The sequence below is a fragment of the Cervus elaphus genome, chromosome 5 (genome assembly GCF_910594005.1).
Source record: "Cervus elaphus chromosome 5, mCerEla1.1, whole genome shotgun sequence".
NCBI classification, from domain to species: domain Eukaryota; kingdom Metazoa; phylum Chordata; class Mammalia; order Artiodactyla; family Cervidae; genus Cervus; species Cervus elaphus.
This window is the reverse complement of record NC_057819.1, coordinates 118,418,470-118,441,541: the sequence shown is the minus strand read 5'-3', so window position 1 is coordinate 118,441,541 and position 23,072 is coordinate 118,418,470. Positions and strand designations below refer to the sequence as shown.

The following is a 23,072-nucleotide window of genomic DNA, read 5'->3' as shown; positions in this document are numbered from 1 at the left end:
TCCAGATTTACTAGTAAAGAATCCCTTTTTAATGTTTGTGTTTTTTTTGAGACCTAACATGAAAATAGAAGTTGCTATCTATACCTTCTAAAATGGATAAGCAGATTATTCAAGTTATTTGTTTCATATTTTTGTTATTTTGTCTTAACAATTAATGATACATTTGCCTTATATATATGGCTTCTAAGATGATAAACTAGTTTTATGGATAGCCTATGCATCTGTGCCAAGTCACTTCAATCGTGTCTGACTCTCTGCGACCCTGTAGACTGTAGCCTGCCAGGCTCCTCTGTCCATGGGATTCTCCAGGCAAGGAATACTGGAGTGGGTTGCCGTGCCCTCCTCCAGGGGATCTTCCCCACCCAGGGATCAAACCTGTGTCTCTTACATCTCCTGCATTGACAGGAGGGTTCTTTATCACTGGGGCCACCTAATTTGCATAAAAGCATAGAGAGAAATATGTAGCCAATTCCTTGGTAAAGATACTTCTTGTGTGATAAACACATCAAGTTTTCTGTTTTTCATTAAAGTACTCTTCGGTACCCTTAGCAGTAATGCATTTAGATATTTTTAAGGCTCAAGAGTCAAATTTGTCTACTCCCCACACACAACCCACTGACAGTGGTAACAAGTTTTAGGATATAATTAGGTGAGAATTTTGGTTGTAATTTTTAGTATAAGAAGCCATTCAAGAAGGGATCTAGAGCAGTAGGAGAACAAGCAACTTTGGCTATTTAAACTATAATAAGTGATTGCTTGTATTTGTAAAGGAATGAGAGTAAGTTGGAAAGGTGTGTCCTCTTGAGGGTTGTCTCAGGGTTTGAAATGTTATTAGGCATAGAAAAAAGTTGATAGAAAAGATGAGCAACTGATTTTTGCTTTTTCTGTTTTTAAAGCTTTAACATGGGATACCCAGTTTGATATACCATGTAAGCCTAAATATAAGCACTTCCTCCAAATTATCTCTTATAAAAAAGTATTATTTGAGTCTTCAAAAATCTCTACTGTTATGAGGCAGAAATTCTGTTATTAATTTAATTTTTAAAATAACTATTTGGGGAAGAATAATCACTAGCCTAAGTGACTTGAATCAGTGCTAATTTGGATGTGTATAAAATCCACCTGATGAAATTGATTTTTTAAAAAATCAATTTTATATAGATTTATCCATTACTCCTAGGGGGTAAGACATCACAGAAATGTTGAATGAGGTTGTAAAAAAAAAACAAAAAGCCTTGGAAAAATCATCTTAATAAGCAGTATAGTAACTGGTTGCTTTTACACATAATATTGTTTTAGAGATCATTAGATAGTGAAGGCGGAGAAGGCAATGGCAGCCCACTCCAGTGCTCTTGCCTGGAAATCCCATGGACAGAGGAGCCTGGTAGGCTGCAGTCCATGGGGTCGAGAAGAGTCGGATACGACTGATCGACTTAGCAGCAGCAGTAAAGGAATACTTTTGGCTTGGGATAAGAAGTACAGGGACAGCATCTAACTCATATTCAAAGGGTACAGTTTTCAGATAACTTAGAATTGAAGATGGTGTATTCAGGAAAATTGTGTTAGATGATTACCCCTCTCCCAAAAAAAGGCTTTTTAATAAATTGTTCTATTCAATAGAGTAGAAAAAAAGAAATTCCTAAATATATTTTATGACTGTAAAAATGTATATATATACACATATATATGTAGTTAAATTGATAAGTCAATAGCATTTGACTATTTGGTCTTCATTCAAAAAATGTATTCAGGTTAGCTGAAATACATTTGTTTATGAAATTTCCTTTTAGAAAACAGATTCTTATATTTAGGTACAATAAAGTATTTTGAAGACAGTGCTACATAGTACCTGAACTGAGAGGATGTGCTTTGAAGTGGGGAGATAGAGAAGGAGATCATTACAAATATGTGATAATTCCTTTATGGACTAGTGCCCTGATACAGCCTTTGTGCTTATATAGAGAGAAAGCATGAGACAAATAATCACAAATTAATAATTATAAATTGTGATAAGAAGAGTACTATAAGTAGGGTGCTACGAGAGAAACCTAATAAGAGGGTCCTGACTTCAGTCAGGTTTGCATTTGGACCATCAAAGTTCAGAAGCAGCCTCAATGAAATAATCAAATTGGAAAGAATGTTATGTACCTACTATGTGTCAGGCACATATAAAAGACATTCTAAAACCTTCTCTAAAAAGGATGTTAGGAAAGTTCCTTTTGAGCAAATAACATTGTAGCTGAGTTCAAAGTTTGAGACACAAACAATTTGAAGAGAATTACAAGCAGAGAAAACAGCATGTGTAAAGTCCCTGAGACATAGTACAACTTGGCATTGGAAGACCTGAAAGGCGGCCAGTGTGGCTGGAGTTGCATAGTAATGTAAGGCCATTGTAAGGAGTTCATTTTTCATTCTAAGTGTAATGGGGAATCACTGATGAATTTTCAGCTGGGGGTTGACATAATCTGATGTAGATGTTAAGATCTCTGGCTACTGTATGTGAAAGTTTAGGGAAGAAGGAGGCAAGAATAAAAACAGTCTTAAGATGACGGTTCAGTTCAGTCGCTTAGTTGTGTCCGACTCTGCGACCCCATGAACTGCAGCACGCCATGCCTCCCTGTCCAACACCAACTCCCGGAGACCACCCAAACTCATGTCCATTGAGTCGGCGATGCCATCCAACCATCTCATCCTCTGTTGTCCGCTTCTCCTCCTGCCCTCAATCTTTCCCAGCATCAGGGTCTTTTCAAATGAGTCAGCTCTTTGCATCAGGTGGCCAAAGTATTGGAGTTTCAGCTTCAACATCAGACCCTCCAATGAATACCCAGGACTGATCTCCTTTAGGATGGACTGGCTGGATCTCCTTGCAGTTCAAGGGACTCGCAAGAGTCTTCTCTAACACCACAGTTCAAAAGCATCAATTCTTCAGTGCTCTGCTTTCTTTATAGTCCAACTCTCACATCCATACATGACCACTGGAAAAACCATAGCCTTGACTAGACGGACCTTTGTCGGCAAAATAATGTCTCTGCTTTTTAATATGCTGTCTAGGTTGGTAATAACTTTCCTTCCAAGGAGTAAGCGTCTTTTAATTTCATGGCTGCAGTCACCATCTGCAGTGATTTTGGAGCTTAAAAAAATAAAGTCTGTCACTGTTTCCACTGTTTCCCCATCCATTTCCCAAGAAGTGATGGGACCACATGCCATGATCTTAGTTTTCTGAACATTGAGCTTTAAGCCAACTTTTTCATTCTTCTCTTTCACTTTCATCAAGAGGCTCTTTAGTGGTTCTTCACTTTCTGCCATAAGGGTGGTATCATCTGCATGTCTGAGGTTATTGATATTTCTCCCAGCAATCTTGATTCCAGCTTGTGCTTCCTCCAGCCCAGAGTTTCTCATGATATACTCTGCATATAAGTTAAATAAGCAGGGTGACAATATACAGCCTTAACGTACTCCTTTCCCGATTTGGAACCAGTCTGTTGTTCCATGTCCAGTTCTAATTGTTGCTTCCTGACCTGCATACAGGTTTTTCAAGAGGCAGGTCAGGTGGTCCGGTATTCCCATCTCTTTCAGAATTTTCCACAGTTTATTGTGATCCACACAGTCAAAGGCTTTGGCATAGTCAATAAATAGATGTCAGAAATAGATGTTTTTCTGGAACTCTCTTGCTTTTTTGATGATCCAGAGGATGTTTGCAATTTGATCTCTGGTTCCTCTGCCTTTTCTAAAACCAGCTTGAACATCTGGAATTTCACAGTTTATGTATTGCTGAAGCCTGGCTTGGAGAATTTTGAGCATTACTTTACTAGCGTGTGAGATGAGTGTAATTGTGCAGTAGTTTGAGCATTCTTTGGCATTTCCTTTCTTTGGGATTGGTAACCTATATTAAAGTGGTAGCGGTGGAATAGGAAAGGGGTAGATAAGTTCAAGAGATATTTTGGAGGTAGAATCAATGCATCATGGAAATTGATCATTTGTGAGGGAATCAAGAACAGCTACCTAGGTTTCATTTTGGGGGTAATGTTTAATAAATGGAGAATTCTTTTCAGGGAAAATAAATTTGAAGGAGGACCATTAAGAATTATGTTGTGAAAAAATTAAGATATTTGTGAAACCAACTAGTAGAAATGTAGATATATAACTTCTCATCTTTTGAGGGGTCCAGTCTTTTTGGGAAGATAAATATGCTTAATGGGAGCAACTGAATAATGTTACAAGTCAGTATGTATTTGTTTGCACAGATAATAATAAATTTAGTAAAGAGAGATCCTTGTGGACTGGAAAGATGGAAAAGGTTTCTGGAAGGAGTAGAACTTAATGCTTTAGAAAGTAAAAAGGATTTGAATTGGTAGAGGAGAATGTGCTTAGCACAGAATGGCATGAGCAAAAGCCCAAAGTTGAGAACGGTGCTCAGGAACAAGAAAACAATAAAAATTATAGCCTTGTCTAGAATGGGAATTGAGAACAGAAAAGATAAGGTTTTGCTAGCCAGGTAGAATCAGGTTACAAGGGGACTTAACATCCAGGCTGAGGAATTTAGATTTAACTTGTTGGTAAAATAGCCATTATGGGTTTTTTAACAGAAAAACTGTAATGAAAGCACTGCTTGGGAAAAAATTAATCTGGTGCTATTGGGAAGGTGGGACAAGACAAGATTTAGGGAGACATACAGGCCAGTAAGTTACACAGTAGTGGACATCAGGGTTTATCAATCTTGGCACTATTGATGTTTTCAGCAAGCTAATTTTGGGTAGTGGGGATACTGTCCTGTGTTTTGCAGTGTCCTTGCCGTCTACCTGCTATATGCCCACTCCATTTGTGACTAACAGAATGCCCCCTAGACGTTACTACATGTCCTTTGTGGGACAAAATTGCCCAGACTGAGAACCATTGATGTAGACCTGAAGTAAATTAGAGTTCAAGAAATTACATTGTAATGTATAGTAGGAAAATTCCAAAGTGATTTTTTTTTCTTCATACCTTCTGATGTTGTCCATTTTTTTAATGGTCAAAAAGAAGACACCTATTTTCTTTTTTGAAAAAAAACAAGAATGACACAATCTAGGTGGTCATATTTGTGTCTGAGTTAGTTGTACAATTTATAGAGGTTTGTTTATATTTAAAATAATATTTCATATTTAAGAAGAGAAACAAGGAGAAGGAACTTTGCCATTTAATTTCTATGGTGTTGATTTAATCATCTTTAAAAGTTAGTGTGGCCTAGAACTGACTCGTTAGTTTAATCAGCAAAATTTCTTTTTTAACCTTTTTGGGGGGCTTGGTGGTGGTGTTGCTCAGTTTGGCTTCATAACCTTTAGCAGCATTTCTTCCATCTGGCTTTAATTTGTAGAACACCTGAAGTGATATGCTGAGTGTTATTCTTTTAGGGGCAGGTAGGAAATGGCAACCCACTCCAGTACTCTTGCCTGGAAAATCCCATGGATGGAGAAGCGTGATAGGCTACTGTCCATGGGGTTGCAAAGAGTCGGACAGGACTGAGCCACTTCACTTTTACTTACACCAGCAGTTGAGCAATGGAAGGGATGAATGGGGTGGGGGTGGGGGGGTGGGTAGTCGCTAATCTTAGCCCTGCCTGTCATCAGCTACCAATTTGTCATGCTTTAGAGAATAGTTCATTCCCCACTCCATTCTCCCAGAAGATACATACTGTCACTCACATGCTTGAGCAGAGTGTAATGGGAGCTATATGTGTCAAGTTTCACTTCTGGGATGTGTGGGAGTTTTTATTGGCTGCCTTCACTATCTTTTTCTGACCCCCTTAAGAATTGATGATAAAGGAATGACTTTATTCTGAGCAAAACTTGATTTTAAATCAGAAATGGATAGAACTCTTGAATATGATACTTCCACTTCTTTAATTTTAAAAAGAAAGAAACTCAAAAGTTCTAGGACTTTCTGGCAATAGTATTTATGTGCCAGATTTTCCTGGTAAGCAGTAGCAATGATAATGACGATGACGGAGCTGGTGAATCAATCGTTGGGTCTTTTGTGAATTATGTGTTGCAAAATCAACAATTGTGGCATATATGGGAGACATTATATAATACAAACTATCAATTACATCTGTAGAATTTGTTAATCTTAAGAGCTGGAAAAGGAAAAGGTTTTTAAGTACCTAATGTGTGCCAGTCAATATACTAGAAGCAACATATCATTTCATTTAATCTACACAGTCCAAAAATAGAGTTCCACTTTTCAGATGAGAAAATTGAGGCTGAGAAAAGTTAAATAATTCCCCAAAGTCTCGCTGCTGAAGTCCTGGAACACAAGTTTGAACACAGGTCTCCAACATCAAATTGTGGATCTGTTCTTTCTACTCGTGGTGTTCTTTAAGTAGGTTCTTAGGAAATCCCCATATTTTATAAAGGAGTACTTAGGTGGTGATTATTTGTATTAGAAACAGAGTTCTATGTACCACAGAGTTTCTTTCAAGATTTCCAGAGATTCTTAACTATTGAATGTATAATAATATAGAAAAATTTAAGACTAACATGTAAAATGCTAGCAATGGGAGGACAGCAAAAAGTCAAAGATCATTTGTTTATTCATTCATCATACATTAGTTAAGCACCTACTTAAAAAGTATATAACAAATGCTGGGAGTATCCAGTGAGCAAAACCAGATGTAGTCTCTACCTTGCTAGAGTTTATATTATAGTGAGGAAGATATTACTCATATACTCTCCTAAATATGTGTAAAATTACAACAGTGAGAAATACTGCAAAGGAAAGATACTTGGTGTTATCAGAGTGTATAAGAATGCCTAACCTCATCTGGGTGTCCTATAAAAAAACCTTCCCTGGAAAAGAAGGAAGTCCAAAGGATGACTAGAATTAGCATAGATTGAAGGAAAGGAGGGAGTATGCCAGGCAAAATGGACTGTGTATAAAGGACCTGTGGCAGAAGGATAACATGGCAGGTTTGGGGAGCTGAAAGAAGGTCATTGTGCTAACATGGACAGCATGAGAAAACATGATACTGAGAAAACATGAAAACCGAAGAGGTAGGTACAGACTGTAGCACACTGCCAGTTTGGTGGCTTGCCTTTTATTGCCAGGAACAGTTAGAAGCCACTGAAGGATTTTAAGTAAAGATCAGATCTGACTTGTGAAAAACTCGTAGGAAGAGAAAATGAATCATAAGGTAGAAAAGAATTCAGAGGGGCTAAATAAGACACTGTTAAAGTAATCCAGGAAAAAATGGTCTGCCTTTAAAAGTAAATGTTAATTGAGTTTCTTCCTTTCACTATTATTACAATTTCCTAATTTAAATGAGTGTATTTGAAAGATCCAGAACTCTAGGTCATGTATGGTCTGGTAAAACACCAAAAGGCCAGATTAGTTCTTTAGGGGGTTTAGAATTTAACCAGGCATTGTGCTAAGCTTATCTCAGAGGTAAATGTTTTTATCCTTATTTTACAGACGATTAAAGCTAAAGCTCAGAGAATTGACTTAGTTGTCTAGATTAGTGTCAGAGGAATCTTTTTTATCTGCCTTAGGTTGAAGTGTGGGGATCATATTAAGCATTCAATAAATAATTGAGTCAAATTAAATTTAAGTATCTTTAACTGTTGTTTTTTGAATGCCTTTTAACTATCTTTGCTGTGTTGTTGTATAGAGGAAAAGTAAATTAGATAGCAGTGATTCTGTAGTACGTTTAAAACCTGTTCTTATTATGTTCACTCCTTGCTAATGCCACATATTTTTGTTCTAAGGCTCAGCTTCCCAGCTGTTTGATAAAAAAACAAAAGCGTGATGACAATGACCAGATACTTGCCTATAGAATAATACCTGACTTATTCATAATTTCTCATTGTCAGTAGAGACCTGAAAATTCAAAATGTTAAGGCTTTGTGCAGCTCACCCAAAGAACTTGATTTTCTCAAATTGGTTAAATTTTTATGTTATTTATTTTTTACTGCAATCAGGATCATATAGCAAAGTAAATGATCAATAAATGTTTACCAAATGGACCGGCCCAGGTGGGATGCATGAGACAGGTGCTCGGGCCAGGTACACTGGGAGGACCCAGGGGAATCGGGTGGTGGGGGGGAGGTGGGAGGGGGGATCGGGATGGGGAATACATGTAACTCCATGGCTGATTCATGTCAATGTATGACAGAACCCACTGCAATGTTGCGAAGTAATTAGCCTCCAACTAATAAAAATAATTGAAAAAAAAAAAGTGGTAGGCATATTGAATAAGATGATAAGGAAAATGATCTAAGTATGGAAACATGATCTCAGTTCAGTTCAGTTCAGTCACATCCGACTCTTTGAGACCCCATGGACTGCAGCACACCAGGCCTCCCTGTCTATCACCAACTCCCGGAGTTTGCTCAAACTCGTGTTCCATTGAGTCGGTGATGCCATCCAATCATCTCATCCTCTGTCTTCCCCTTCTCCTCCCGCCTTCAATCTTTCCCAGCATCAGGGTCTTTTCAAATGAATCAGTTCTTTGCATCAGGTGACCAAAGTATTAGAGTTTCAGCTTCAGCATTAGTCCTTCTAATGAATTTTCAGGACTGATTTCCTTTAGGATGGACTGGTTGGATCTCCTTGCAGTCCAGGGGACTCTCAAGAGTCTTCAACACCACAGTTCAAAAGCATCAATTCTTCGGCGCTCAGCTTTCTTTATAGTCCAACTCTCACAACCATACATGACTACTGGGAAAACCATAGCTTTGACTAAGATGGACCTTTGTTGGCAAAGTAATGTCTCTTCTTTTTAGTATGCTGTCTAATGTTGGTAATAACTTTTCTTCCAAGGAGCAAGCATCTTTTAATTTCATGGCTGCAGTCACCATCTACAACGATTTTGGAGCCCAAAAAAATAAAGTCTGTCACTGTTTCCATTGTTTCCCCATCTATTTGCCATGAAGTGATGGGGCCAGATGCCATGATCTTAGTTTTTTTAATGTTGAGTTTTAAGCCAACTTTTTCACTCTCCTCTTTCACTGTCATCAAGAGGCTCTTTAGTTCTTCTTTGCTTTCTGCATTAAGGGTGATGTCATCTGCATAACTGAGGTTATTGATATTTATCCTGGCAGTCTTGATTCCAGCTTGTGCCTTCATCCAGCCCAGCGAAGTTTCTTATGATGTACTCTATATATAACGTGATCTAGGCTACTATTAACCAGAAAAATCTGGTTATCTTTCAGGTATTTATAGGTCAGTCCACTAAAATAGTATTGCCCCCAAATCTGATGTATTCCAACTGCTCAGTTGGACTGACCCGTATCTCCTTACCAGATTCTTGATTCCTCTATAATGTTTTGCTTACCTGTATCAAGGAAGAAACCACTAGATGTTACTTTGTATTGTTTTATATTGCCAACAATAATGTTTTAATCATGTTAGTAAATTTAATTATAGTAGGAATATTTTATATTTTACCTCCATATTGGGTTACTAAAAGTTTGTAGGTCAGTAAGTGGAAATTAGATTCAGAGTTTTAAAACACTTATTCAACAAGCATTTATTGAGCATTCACTATGTTTAAAGAGTTATCTAGGATAATTTGGGAAATAATTACTTAAGTAGGATAACCAGGGAATTATAGAGAAAAATAGAATCTGACTTTTACCCACAGAAGTTGCAGCCTAGTTTACCAAACAATATATATGACTAAATCTAATAAACAGCTTGATATATTTTTTTGAAGTAGAGACAGAATTTTCTGGGACCTCATAGGATGGAGTCGTTAATATTGCATGGGATAGATCAGTGAAAGGAAGATACCATGTAAGCTGAATTTTAAAGAAGACACGTTTCACGAGGTAGAAGTTAAAGGACAGCCCAAACGGACTTTGAAATGTGAAAGTACAGCTGATGTTTAGGCACTGATGGAGGCCTTTTCTGGTTCTAGACCATAGGCAGCTTTGATGAGAGATGAGCAGCAGCTGAAAAGGGATGATTAAGGCCCAAAGGGATTTGATTGGTTTACTAAGGAGTTTGTACTTTATTCTGTAGTGGTGTATTTTATAAACTTTGTGGGACCATCCAGGAGGAATCATTAGGAAGTTTTGATCAGGGATGAAGACATGAAAATGATGATGGCAGCATCTGAAATTTATCAACTAGTTATTAGGTATATGCAGGGAACCATTGTGTACTTTATTGGAGTCTTATGTTTTAAATGAAGAAACTAAGACTTAGGACACATTGTCACCTGCCCAAGACACAGAACTAGTGAGTCATGGAACATGACTTTGAGCTCATGTCCAAACTCAGATTTCTGGGATAGGATGGATTACATTACAGCCTGTAGGTGGGAAGACCACTTAGGAAACTACAAGTTTAGAGGAAAGAAGATTCAGTTACAGACTGTGACTAGGAAAAAAGGGGATAAGACCCTAGGTACTTTTCTTTAGGTACATTTCTGTAAATGATGGTTAAATTCACTAACCAAACCATTAAAACCTTTTAAATCCATAATGAACCTAAATTGAATTACCAGTGCAATAGTTATTTCATATATACTTAGCCAACATATATGACCTTGTGTGGGCTTCCAAGATTGCAATAGTGGTAGAGAATCTGCCTGCCAATGAAGGAGATGAAAGGGGTGTGGGTTCAATTCCTGGATCCAGAAGATCCCCTGGAGGAAGGCATGGCACTCCAGGAGTATTCTTTCCTGAAGAATCTCATGGAGAGAGGAGCCTAGCAAGCTATGGTTCAGAGTTGCACAGAGTTGGACATGACTGAAGCAACTTAGCATATGCACACAGTGGCCTCCAGTTGAGAAAGCTTTATGAAGTTGATATTATTAAAGCTGGGTCTACAAGGATGTGCAATTTATAAGAGAAGGTAAATGAAGGAGCCCACATTCCCCAGTGAAGGAAAAGGAAATACAAAGACACAGAGGTCTAAAAGTTCATGGAGAATTAAGTGAGTAAATTCAGATGTTAGGAGTCATACTGTGAAGAGCCTCATCTAATAGGTTATGGAGTTTACACGGTGGATATTGAGGTTTTATTACTTAAATTAGATGTGTTGATTTAAGTATTATATGCAAGGCTCTGTGCTAAGAGTTACTATGAAACTGTGTATTTATGTTCTTTTTCCTCTATTTACAGGCTGCTATATGGCAAGCACTAAACCACTATGCTTACAGAGATGCAGTTTTCCTAGCAGAGCGACTGTATGCAGAAGGTTTGTAGTCTGTTCCTCTCCAAGAACTATAAAAGAACAAAATACATGGAATTCCATCACTCCTTATGACTGTAACAAGATTCTGGGTATCACTTTTTTTTTTCGGCTCTGCCTCAAGGCATGTGGGATCTTAGTTCCCCAACCAGGGATGGAACCGTGCCCCATGCATTGAAAGCATAGAGTTTTAACCACTGGACCACCAGGAAAGTCCTGTGGGTATTACTCTTGTTTTATCTTTATGATTGACACTAGTTCATAAAAACTTTTCCCCAGTATCTGTGTAGCTTTTTATATGCTACTTTTAGTAACTATGTAGACTTGCTTTGGGTTTTACCCTATGGTGTACTTAATCATGTTCCAGTCTTTAGGTGTTTTTTTCTTTCTTTTTTTTTTTTTAGAGTCTATATTCTGTGGTTTAGAGCATGGATTTTGAGCCTTCAGCCTTAGTACAAACCCTAACCCTTAAACATGCTGTAGTATACCTTGGGCAAGCTAATTAACATTTGAGTATTTCAGATTTCTCATCTATAAAATAAAGGTGATTATTGTCTCTTGGAATTGAAAATGAAATAATATATTTAAAGCACTTGGCACGACCTCTGGCACTGTAATAAATTCAACTTCAGCTGGTATTAGTGGGGTTTTTTTTGTGTGTCATTGATTATTATAATCTTCCTAAGATGCTTCCTGGGTGATACTAGTGGTAAAGAACCTGCCTGCCTAAACAGGAGACATAAGAGATGTGGATCTGAACCCTGGGTCAGGAAGATCCCCTGGAGGAAGAAATGGCAGCCCATTCCAGTACTCTTGCCTGAAGAATCCCATGGACAGTGGAGCCTGGCAGGCTACAGTCTATGGGTCTCAAAGAGTCAGACATGACTGAAGTGACTTAGCACGTTAGCAAAAATGCTAAGATAATTATGTACAGCTTTGTCATTTTCCTTGTGTCATATACTCTAGGATAGAATTTACAAGTCAAAGTAGGTGTCATTTAGTCGCTAAGTCGTGTCCGACTCTTTTTGTGACTCCATGGACTGTATAGCCTGTCGGGCTCCTCTGTCCATGGGATTTCCAGACAAGAATACTGGAGTGGGTTACCATTTCCTTCTCCAGGGAATATTCCTGACCCAGGGATCGAACCTGTGTCTCCTGCATTGGCAAGTGGATTCTTTACCCCCTGAGGCAGTAGGAAAGTCCCATACAAGTCAAAATGCGTGAGCAGTTCTACAACAATTTACTTTTGCCTGGTTGATAACCCAGCAGAGACAGTTGTGATAATCACTGTGTCACCAATAGTATAAGACTTCCTTCACAGCCCTATCAGTATCAGATTTACCATTATAATGTGTTTTTGCTTACTAGAAATTTGTGAAGTATTTTGTCTTTTTATAATTCTGAAGGATGCTGGGTATTTTCTCAAGTGTTTTACATTTATTCCTGTTTCGGGGGACTCTTTGTTTATTGCATATTTGCCCCAGATTGTTTGCTTTTTAATCTTAATTCTGTTGATTTTTATAATCTAATCTTTTAAATTTTATTTAGTAGCTTTATCATTTAAACTTTCTCCTATTGCTTCAGTAGCTGGAAGAATTGTCATTTTTCTATAACTCAAGAAATATATAGTTCTTGGTAATTTAAAAAGTTTTAAAAAATGTATCATAGTGTTATTACTTAATTTAGTCAGTGTTATTTATTAAATGATTTTTTCCCCTCCCACGTGGTATTTTACATGGTTTTGTGTTAAATTTTTTTTAAATGTTCTACTCTGTTCCCAGAAGCTTTCCTCTCTTTCATTAGTTGATTTTCTGTTTTTAACTCAATATCATACTATTTTATTATTAACACTTTATTGTATTGTCTTTTAACATCTAATAAAGCCTGTCCCATCATTTTTTCCCCCGTTTCATTCTTTGGTAGGAATACCCTTTTTTTAATTCTTTCATTTTACATGTGTATTTTATTAATGTTCTGAAATTTCACAAATTTTGTGTGTGTGTGTGTAATAAAGTTTTATTAAAGTATAAAGGAGATAGAAAGAGTACCCCCTTGCTAGTCTTCAGCTGGATGTTATATAGTCATTGAAAGTGAAGTCGCTCAGTCGTGTCCGACTCTTTGCGACCCTGTGGACTGTAGTCCACCAGGCTCCTCCGTCCATGGGATTCTCCAGGCAAGAATACTGGAGTGGGTTGCCATTTCTTTCTCCAGGGGATCTTCCCAACCCAGGGTTCGAACCCAGGTCTCCCGCATTGCAGTCAGACACTTTAACCTCTGAGCTACCAGGGAAGCCCAGTCACTCAGTCACGTCTGATTCTGTGACTGACCCCATGGACTGTAGCCTACCACGCTTCTCTGGCCATGGGATTTTCCAGGCAAAAGTACTAGAGTGGGTTGCCATTTCCTTCTCCATGAAATTTCACAAATATTTTGATCAGTGCTCTCCTGAAACCATATAAGTCTATGAATTAATTTAGGAAGTATTATTATCTTACTATACTATAACTGTCTTAACTAGAAACAGTGCTGCCTTCTTTTTACTCCAGTGTTTAACTCAATTTTCCCAATTATTGAGTAACCTCCCATTGGATTACTTACCAGAAGTTTTTTTTATGATTGTAGGTAAGTTTTATTTTTGTGTGTCTGCATGAACTAGTAATGGAACCTTTCTGCTCAGTTATATGATTTTACTTCGTAAAAGTAAAGTGCTTAGTAACTGAACTGAAGGCATAGAAGGTAAATATTAGGGGTTTGCTAGACATGTGTCAAAAAAGGACAAGGGATGAGAACATTAAAGAATATAGACAAGATGTGGACCAGGAATTGTAAACTACAGCGGGAAGTTAACACAGGGATTGCTAAATAAGAGGATTTAGGAGAGGTACTAGAAATCCAGATGAAATTGAATTGGTAGATGTATGGAAATAACATAGAAGAGGAAGACTGTGAATAAGGTGCAGAATTTTTTTATTAATGAAGCAGAATGTCTTGAATTTAGTAACCAAGAGTTAAAAGGAGAAGATATGAATCTCACCAGCAGGGGATTTCACAAAAGAGCAAAGGATGGTACTTGGAAATAAAATAGTTGGGAGAAGCGAGGAGGAAACCAAGCTTACCTTGGGACAGGAGGGAATTAGAATCCCTTTGAGAGTGCTGTCAGGTCCTCAGGGAAGGCTGGAATTCTTGAGGAAAGTTGGGAAGATCTATGGGACAGAAGTCTTAGGTCCAAATGAAAAGATTAAGAAAAGTGAGAGCCTTACAAAGAAAGTAATACAACAGATTGCCCAACTCTGCAAATAAAAGCAAGGTTTATTGTGGATAATCTACTTACATATATTTTCATTGATACCTAAGCAGCCCTCATGTTTTCTTGACTTATACTTTTTCTTTTTTAATTTGGTAACATTAGTTTAGGCAGTTTCTAGTTTTTATAGTTAGTTTCCAAAAGTTTGCAAATTAGTGGTTTCAAATTCAGATGATCAGATTTTCCGTAGAGTTGAGGCAGGATTCCACGTTAATCCGCATAAAACTGTTTAATCCGCTTTCTGTTTCTGATACAGTGCTTAACTGTTGGAAGGTTGCTCATTGTTAGTTTCTCTCAGTATGAAGCCTAACTCCTCTTGACTGTATTTCTGTGAGGTGCAATGGGAGTAGATACTATTCCAGCTCAATAATAATCACAATACCTTCTACTATTTATGGATTTCTTACTGTGTACTAGGTCCTCTGAGTACTTAAAACGTATTCTTTATTTAGTCTTCAACAGCTCTATAAAAGAGACATTGCTATTACCATTTTAGAAATGAAGAAACTAAGACCATTGTTCACCAGGTTTTTACCTGTCTTAATGATTAATGGGTCAGGTGTAGAAATTCATTGAGTACAGTGTTTTTTGTAAATTTGGCTTAATTGAAGAGAACTTAATCAGAGTAAAAGATTCAGCATCTGATTCTCTTCTCTTTCTTAGCTATTATAGTGAGAGCCCAAACTCACAGAAATATGTGACTGCAAATGGCAGCATTAAAAAAAAATTATTTCCAGTTATGTTAAGGTCATCATTGAAGGAAGTTGTCCAAATACTACTAAAAATATGGCATATTATATCATTTTTAGGCCATTACTAGTGGAAAGTTTTATAAATATATCTTGTTGCTAGAAATTCAAGTCACTTTGTCATATGGGGGGACAAAAAGGATATCTGGCCCATTGGCCTATTCTTTTACTGTCATAGTTAAATTGTTAATGATGAAAAAGATAATGCTATTTTTTTAAAATATTCTTTTATTTTTATTTATTTATTGGCCATGCATTGCCACTTGCAGGATCTCAGTTCCCTAACCGGGGATTGAACCCTAGACCACAACAGTGAAAGCCCAGAATCCTAACCACTAGGCACCAGGGAACTCCTAATGCTATTTTTTTTAATCATTATAGTTTTCATTTTCATTATGTGTTTGTGAACTAAGACTCTGGTCTTCCCAATGATCTTTTTAAATCCAAGGCTCAACTATTTCATTGCATCAATCAGATGTTTCATGTAAATATCACATATATCAAACTCAATTCATTCAAAACTGGATTCATAATGTTCCCACCCTATTCTAAAATACCACTGTGTCTTAGTAGAAAAGCCTTCTTATTAATTTTCCCATGTTTACTCTTTCCTGCTGCTTTGATTTCGCCCCCTCCCAAATCAATCCCGTTCTCTTTACTTTGTAAAACCCTTTAGAGATGTATAATAGCTATAAAAATTTATCCCTAAATCTTTACACAACTTGCAAAGTCCTGTATGATCTGGCTGTCTGCTTTCTCCATATGTATTGCCATTTCTTTTTAAAATTTTCTCTAGCGTTCTTACCTGTGGTGTATTTACACCAATCATGTTTTCAAAGTATTTAAAAATATTATTAACCCCCATTATCTACAAGTATAAACCAGTTCTAAAATTTAGGGTTTGAACACGCATGAGGAAAATAAAAATTCAGAATAGTATTAAAATACTAAAGTATATATAGATGAAGTGTTCAGCAACAGAAATGACTCTGAAAAGGGTGGAATGAATCTTGCGTCATATGTGAAGTATAGCACCCAGGCATTTGAAATCAGTCAGCAAAAAAGTGATAAGATGGAATCACTTGAGTTTGTGGCTGAACATTATGTATGCCCCATGTAAATATCAGATGACTAGTCAGGTATTGTAAATTTAGGAGAAGGTCAGTAATAATAATTTAATAATAGCACATACAACTCTTACTATATATCAGGCACTATCCAAAGTTCTTATATATTAACTCATTTAATTCTAACAGCACTAAGTACTTAGAGGTAGGTATCACTCACTGTGTCCTTATTTTACAGAGGAAAAAACTGAGGATCGGAGAAATTAACTTGCCCTGAGTCACACAGCCAATAAGTGGTAGTATGGAAATCCAAACTAAAGAAGCAGTTTGGCATTACTCTAATCCATGTGCTGTACTGCCTGTAGGTGATGTGAGAACTTAAAAGATAATCAAGATGAAATGTGTATCACAAATCATAAATGATCCCATAGGTGTTATGCTCTTTGAATACTATACTTAAGTGTTTGTGACAGGGCAGCCAGCATGGTACTCTAACTTCTGAGGAGTTCTTTGTGGTATTTAGAGTTTATCAAGGCTAGATAGACTTCCCTCGTGGCTCAGATGTTAAAGCGTCTGCCTACAATGAGGGAGACCTGGGTTCAATCCCTGGGTCAGAAAGATCTCCTGGAGAAGGAAATGGCAACCCACTCCAGTACTCTTGCCTGAAAAATCCTATGGACAGAGGAGCCTGGTAGGCTACAGTCCATAGGGTCACAAAGAGTCAGACACGACTAACTTCACTTTCACTTTCAAGGCTAGATAAAGAGTATTCACCTCAACAGACATTTAGTTCAAGTCTTACACTGTAACCAGTCCATTTTGGAAAAAGCTACATATAAATCAGAATGAAGAAGAGGTGTCTATCTGGTTTAAAAGCACTGAGAAGCTAATTCATCTTCCCATTTGATGGCAGTGTGTCTGAAGGATGCAAGCTTAAGCTCCTCTTAATTATTTTGAGCTTATATTAAATGACCTACCCTATATTTGAAGCCCAACCTGTTTGTAGGAAGAGGAGTTTCAGTATTGTTCTGTAACTCATTTTTTTCACCTAACAATGCATTCTGAAAAAATTCAGGGTTTTTTTTGGACAACTGTGTTTAGTCATATGGATGTTCCTTGATTTAACTCATATGTGATTGATTTATCAGTATTAAGAGTGACTGTGGAATCAGTGTTTACTTTATTCCTGATTATAGAATACAGTCATCTCAGGACCACCCATGGGTTATGCATCTGCAGAGCTCAACTGCAGAGGGTTGACTGTGTATTATGGACCATATAATTCCCAATCACATATTTTGATTAAGGCTCTTATTAAAGGATAGCAAATAAATGTCATGCAGACATTTATAGCTATTTCCAGATCCTGTTATTTTGATCTCTGCACACTTATACTAGCAAAGCCATGATCAGCCTTAGGAGTTTTTCTGAGTTTTGCACTTGAGGCAGCCACTGTCAAGCATTTGAAGTTACTGTTCCAGATGAAATCTATTTGTCAATACTCTGTCCTTTTTAGATTTATTATAGCCACTCACTACTGGTTCACTAGCTATGTTTGGACTGTCAGCTTATTTCTGGGAAGCTTCAAAAAGCCAGCCCTTTCAGTCCATACAGTTTCACGATCCTTCCACTTGTTCTCAGTCTACTTCACTATCTTATAGTTGCATTAAGCTTAAGGTTTGATTAAACCTCCAATCCATAATCTCGCTTAAACATAGTTTTTAAGTCATCATACTTCATCATAAATTTTTATGGCTCAAAGTCAAACTAGCTTTGGAGAGCCATTGTTTTTTGGTATAATAATTAGTTTTTAAAAGCTTCATTTATTAGATGACAGGAAACCAGGCCTTTGCAAAATCTAGAAGAAATCACACTTTCTAACTTATATGAATTAGCACTTGTAGTTCAATGAAATTAACAATTTGTTCCCATTGCAATAGAGGTCCCCATTCATTTTTTTATTTCTGAGAGATACTACTGTAGATCCTATTAACACATGTACACTCAAATTATTATCATTTACTACATGACATCTTATTGTACATTGTTTTTTATACTAGGGTTTCGTGAAAAATCATAAGATGAACCAGAGAAGTAGAGTTCTGTTGGTTTTTGCTTGTGCATATATGGCATACAACAGGAAAGAAAAAAAATTAACCTTCATAGAAGGAAAATTTCAAGCTACTTTTTTATCCCACATCTTTGAATTAGTTTTTCAGAAAGATGTGGTAAGTTTATCTGTACTTTAAATTTAGGGATTCGCAAAGTTTAGCATGCATCAGATCACTTGAAGGGTCTGTTACCACACAGATTGCTGGTCCCCACTCCCAGAATTACTGATTTTAGTGGGTCTGAGCTGAGATGGGGCCTGAGAACTTCATTTCTCACAAGCTCCAAAGTCATGTTGATGCTGGTATAGGGACCACACTTGGGGAATCACAGGCTTAAATGGCCCCTCAGTCTCCTGATATTATTACATAACCCATTTTTAGACGTGCAGAACTTAAGATTTTCCCGCTTTCTATCCTTGCCTCTATAGACTCTCATCTGGGGACTTCCCTGGTGGTTAAGACTGTGCTTCTACTACAGTTGGTGAGGGTTCGATCCTGGGAGGGGAACTAAGATCCCACACGTTGTGCATAGTGGCCGAAAAGGAAAAAAAAAAGACACTCATCTGAATTGGTTGGGAGGTTGTGAGGTTAGCAGTGGGGTGATGGTCAGTTTGGGAGAGAGTAAATTAAGGAGAAGAATGCTACATTTCATTAACCAGGCATTTCCTAGTGTTAAAAGGAAAGAGGTTGGTAAATAATCCAGCTCTTGCCATTAAAGAGCAGTTTAATTATTGTTACTGGACAAATGTCAAATCTGTCAATTGAATGTTTATATAGTGTGGGTATTCACAATTTAGAATTTTTTTTCCTTAACCTTAAATTATCTTGAATATAATCCACTGTGTATTTGGTATTAGAAATAAGTGAGTTTTGTTTGTTTTCCAGTCTGGTGTTTTTTTAATGTAGAAATTTTCAGATTGATAATTAGGTTTATAACCCTGAGTTTCTCTCTCATGAAATTTGACTTCTGTTCTCTCAAAGGATCTCTCAGAAAAATACTACATAAAAACAAGATGCTTTTCTGATAGTCTGTTTAAGTGCAATTTTGTACCTGTGTTTGATCTTCTTAAGGATTTACAGAGAATACTACAGTTATCTTCATTGTATTATTTCCTTTTTTTCTTCTGGAAAGAAGGTAGTCAGGACTTGGGGAACTACCTTTTGTATCGGGAAAGTATTTCTCCTTAATTGAAATTTGAATTAATAAATTGTTTTTTGTATTGAATAACATGCCTAATTTTTTTTGTTATTGCTAAACTTGTTTATGTATCACTAGATAAACAATAATTACCATTCAACATACTGAATTAACAGCCCATTTTTTTTTCATGTTTGTTCTTAGTACACTCAGAAGAAGCCTTGTTTTTACTGGCAACCTGTTATTACCGCTCAGGAAAAGCATATAAAGCATATAGGCTTTTGAAAGGACACAGTTGTACTACACCGCAGTGTAAATACCTGCTTGCAAAATGTTGTGTTGATCTCAGCAAGTAAGTTTCTAAATCGTTTCTACCTAATTTGGTTCTACTTAACTGTAGAATTCTGGAGAAAATTCTTTTGATGGATTAGACTCTGATTCCCTTTCTCCCCTCTTGGTAGTAGAGTTTTGTCTATTTCAGTAATTTTTGAAATGCTGCTGCCTATTATTTTGATATGGAGAGATTTTATTGTTATGGTATAAATAGAATTTAAATCTGGAGAAACCTAAGTTGTAACTAATTCCTATGATTTTGTAAAACTATTGTAATAAGCCTGAAAACCTAACTTCCCAGTTCACCTGAGATTAATGCTGCCCTGTGTCTAGATAGTCATGTAATTAGTTATTTGCCCTTCAAAATCATTCTTCTGGGGAACCATTACTCCTTTTAAGCAAGGGGACAGATTTAGGAGAACACTTCTTTGAAATATGACAGTACAACCAAGTCAGTTATCCATATTCTGAATCTGGAGGCAGCTAGAGATTTAGGTAGTTATGTTCTGTCAGACTTTTCTGTGCTGTGAAAAATGGAATAGTGGTAAAGGTGACTAAACAGATAACTGTAAAGCCTGTCTGTTTAGTTTATAGGTATACAGTCAAAGGATACAAATAAACCCCTTTAGTTGATAGGTATACAGTGAAAAGATATAAACAAACCTCATAAAGTCCCCATAGTCTGATAAGTATTTTATTTGTCCAGTGTCTAATTGATGACTTTTAAATTAAAGCTAAAATATATATATAAAATTTCTGAGACATTTGCTATTGAATTACTTCTACTCTGAAGATTCTAATGTTGAATTCTTTAAAATATGCTTATTTAATTTGCCAGTTTCTTAAGCCAGTTCTTACATTAAATGTTCTTATCCCATTTATAAATATTTATAGTTTTAAAAAAATCCCACTGATAGTAAAAAAAAAAATCTTTAGATAGCACATTTTATGTTTAGGATATATAAGCTTACTTGTGAGTTTTCCACATGATGATTTGGAAAAAACTTTGAAACATGAACCATTACAAACTCTGTTATGCTAAAAATATATAGTGAAATCAGGCAAATTTTTTTCCCTTTGGGGGAAAGGGAAATTTGTAATTTTTATATCAAGAACACATAATTGATAAAAAGAGATGAAGTGCTATTCACATTTCAGTTATAAACCTAAAAATAACTGAGGCCATTAAGTATGCAATTTTTAATTAAAATGTTAATCTTGTTTAACCTGCTTGCAAATTCCTACTTCAAGGAATTATAGAACTAAGAAGGACCACCAAATCTGTTAATGAAGAGATGTTTATATTTTTCCCCCAGCATAACAGTCTTCCTTTTCTTTTGATGTGAGTAATGCATATCTTGCTCAGACTAGATTTGTACATATAGACTAAAGGTAACTATTTCTGTTTTTAAAGGGTAAGACTGAAATTTTAAGATGGTAAATTCCCAATCTCCCAAATGATTCTTAATACATGTTTATTGCTATTCTAAAGGTACCATGAACTTTTTACTTTATCTCCATAGTAAGAGGTTCATTGGTAATGAAGAATGTCTTTACACACTGTGCTTTTTATATTGACTTTTTAAAAAATCTGTGAATGTGTGTTTTAAAGGCTTGCAGAAGGGGAACAGATCTTATCTGGTGGAGTGTTTAACAAGCAGAAAAGCCATGATGATATTGTTACTGAGTTTGGTGATTCAGCTTGCTTTACTCTTTCATTGTTGGGACATGTATATTGGTAAGTAAAAATGATTCAAATTACCAGAAAATTGTTTCCAGTACTAGAATGAACTACTACTCAGCAATAAAGAGGAACAAACTATTGATAAACATGATAATTTGGATGGATTTCAAGAGCATTATGGCGAGTGCAAAAAGGCCAATTTCAACAATTTACATATTCTGTGATAGCATTAATAGAACATTATTGTTATGACACAATTACAGTGATAGAGACAGATCAGTGGTTCTCAGACATGAGAGTTGGGGCAAGAGTACTGGGGCTATAGAGAGGTGTAGCTAAAGGAGTTTGGGACTTTGGAACAGTCCTATATCCTGATTGTAGTGGTCATTACCCAAATATATACATGTGATAAAACTTCATAAAAACTATACACAAATAAATGCATGTAAAAACTGCTGAAATCCAAATTAAATCTGTGGTTTAGTTTACCATATTATTGTGCTTAGTCGGTCAATCTTGTCCGACTCTTTGCAACCCCATGGACTGCAGCCAGCCAGGCTCCTCTGTCCATGGGGATTCTACAGGCATGATATGGAGTGGGCTGGCTATCCTTTCTCCAGGGGATCTTTCCAACCCCAGGAATTGAACCAGAGTCTCCTGCATTGCAGATGGATTCTTTACCAGCTGAGCTACCAGGGAAGCCCTTACTGTATTATACTACTATCAGTTTCCTATACTATTATCAGTTGATAATTGTACTGTGGTTATGTTGAAAGCTATTATTAAGGGAAGCTGGGTATAGGGAATTCTATACTATTTTTTCAACTTCTATGTGAGTCTAAAATTATATCAAAATAAAGTTTAATAAAATAAAGGAAAGGTGTTAAATCACAGAAATGCTGTATATGTATTACTAGTTATTTTAAAACAAGATCACTTGTTTAAAAGTTTTTGAAGGTACATTTGTATCAAGTTCTAACCATGAAGGAAGGTTTTTCCTCTTTCTCAGAGAAATATTTTTATTTATCATAAAGATTAAAAGTCAGGTATCCAATAGGGCACAACCCTGCTCCAGAAACTGGCTTTTCATTTCAACTATCATATGCCTGTTGTGACCAAAGTTGCACGCAGTAATCTAGAAACCTCCTTGTTATAGTTTTGAAGCTACAGCTTGTTAAGTTATCTTTTATCTCCAGTATTTTGATATAGTCACTTCATTGGTCTTTTTGTCTACAGTAGCACATGAGACTTGCATCTTTAGGGCATGACTGATTCTAAGTCTGGTTCTTAGATTAACCTGTTTCTTCCCAGTGCCATTTAAATAGTTATTTTTAACCCCAATCCTTTGGAAAACTCCTTTCTGAGTTTTAGTTTTTAAAAAAATTCATCTAAAGTTGGGGCACTCCAGGCAGCTTAATTTTATTAAATCTTTTCCTCCTTTTATCTCTCTATTGAGTAATTATAGATCTGTCTCCCAGATGTGACTATTATAACTCCACATCTGGCTCCTTCCC

At 36.5% G+C, this 23,072-nt stretch overlaps 1 protein-coding gene across 10 annotated transcripts in view; it reads left to right on the top strand.

The window, feature by feature from the left end:
* CDC27 (cell division cycle 27) overlaps positions 1-23,072 on the top strand; it is a 52,115-nt gene that overhangs the window by 1,406 nt on the left and 27,637 nt on the right. For all 10 annotated transcript variants that reach the window (XR_006341327.1, XR_006341328.1, XM_043904943.1 and 7 more), the window contains exons 2-4: positions 11,103-11,178; positions 19,746-19,893; positions 21,487-21,612. Coding sequence is in view for 8 of the 10 variants with exons in the window: in XM_043904943.1 (XP_043760878.1) it covers positions 11,103-11,178; positions 19,746-19,893; positions 21,487-21,612 (350 nt within the window). In the remaining 2 variants the exon portion in view is untranslated. The remainder of the gene's footprint in view (positions 1-11,102; positions 11,179-19,745; positions 19,894-21,486; positions 21,613-23,072) is intronic.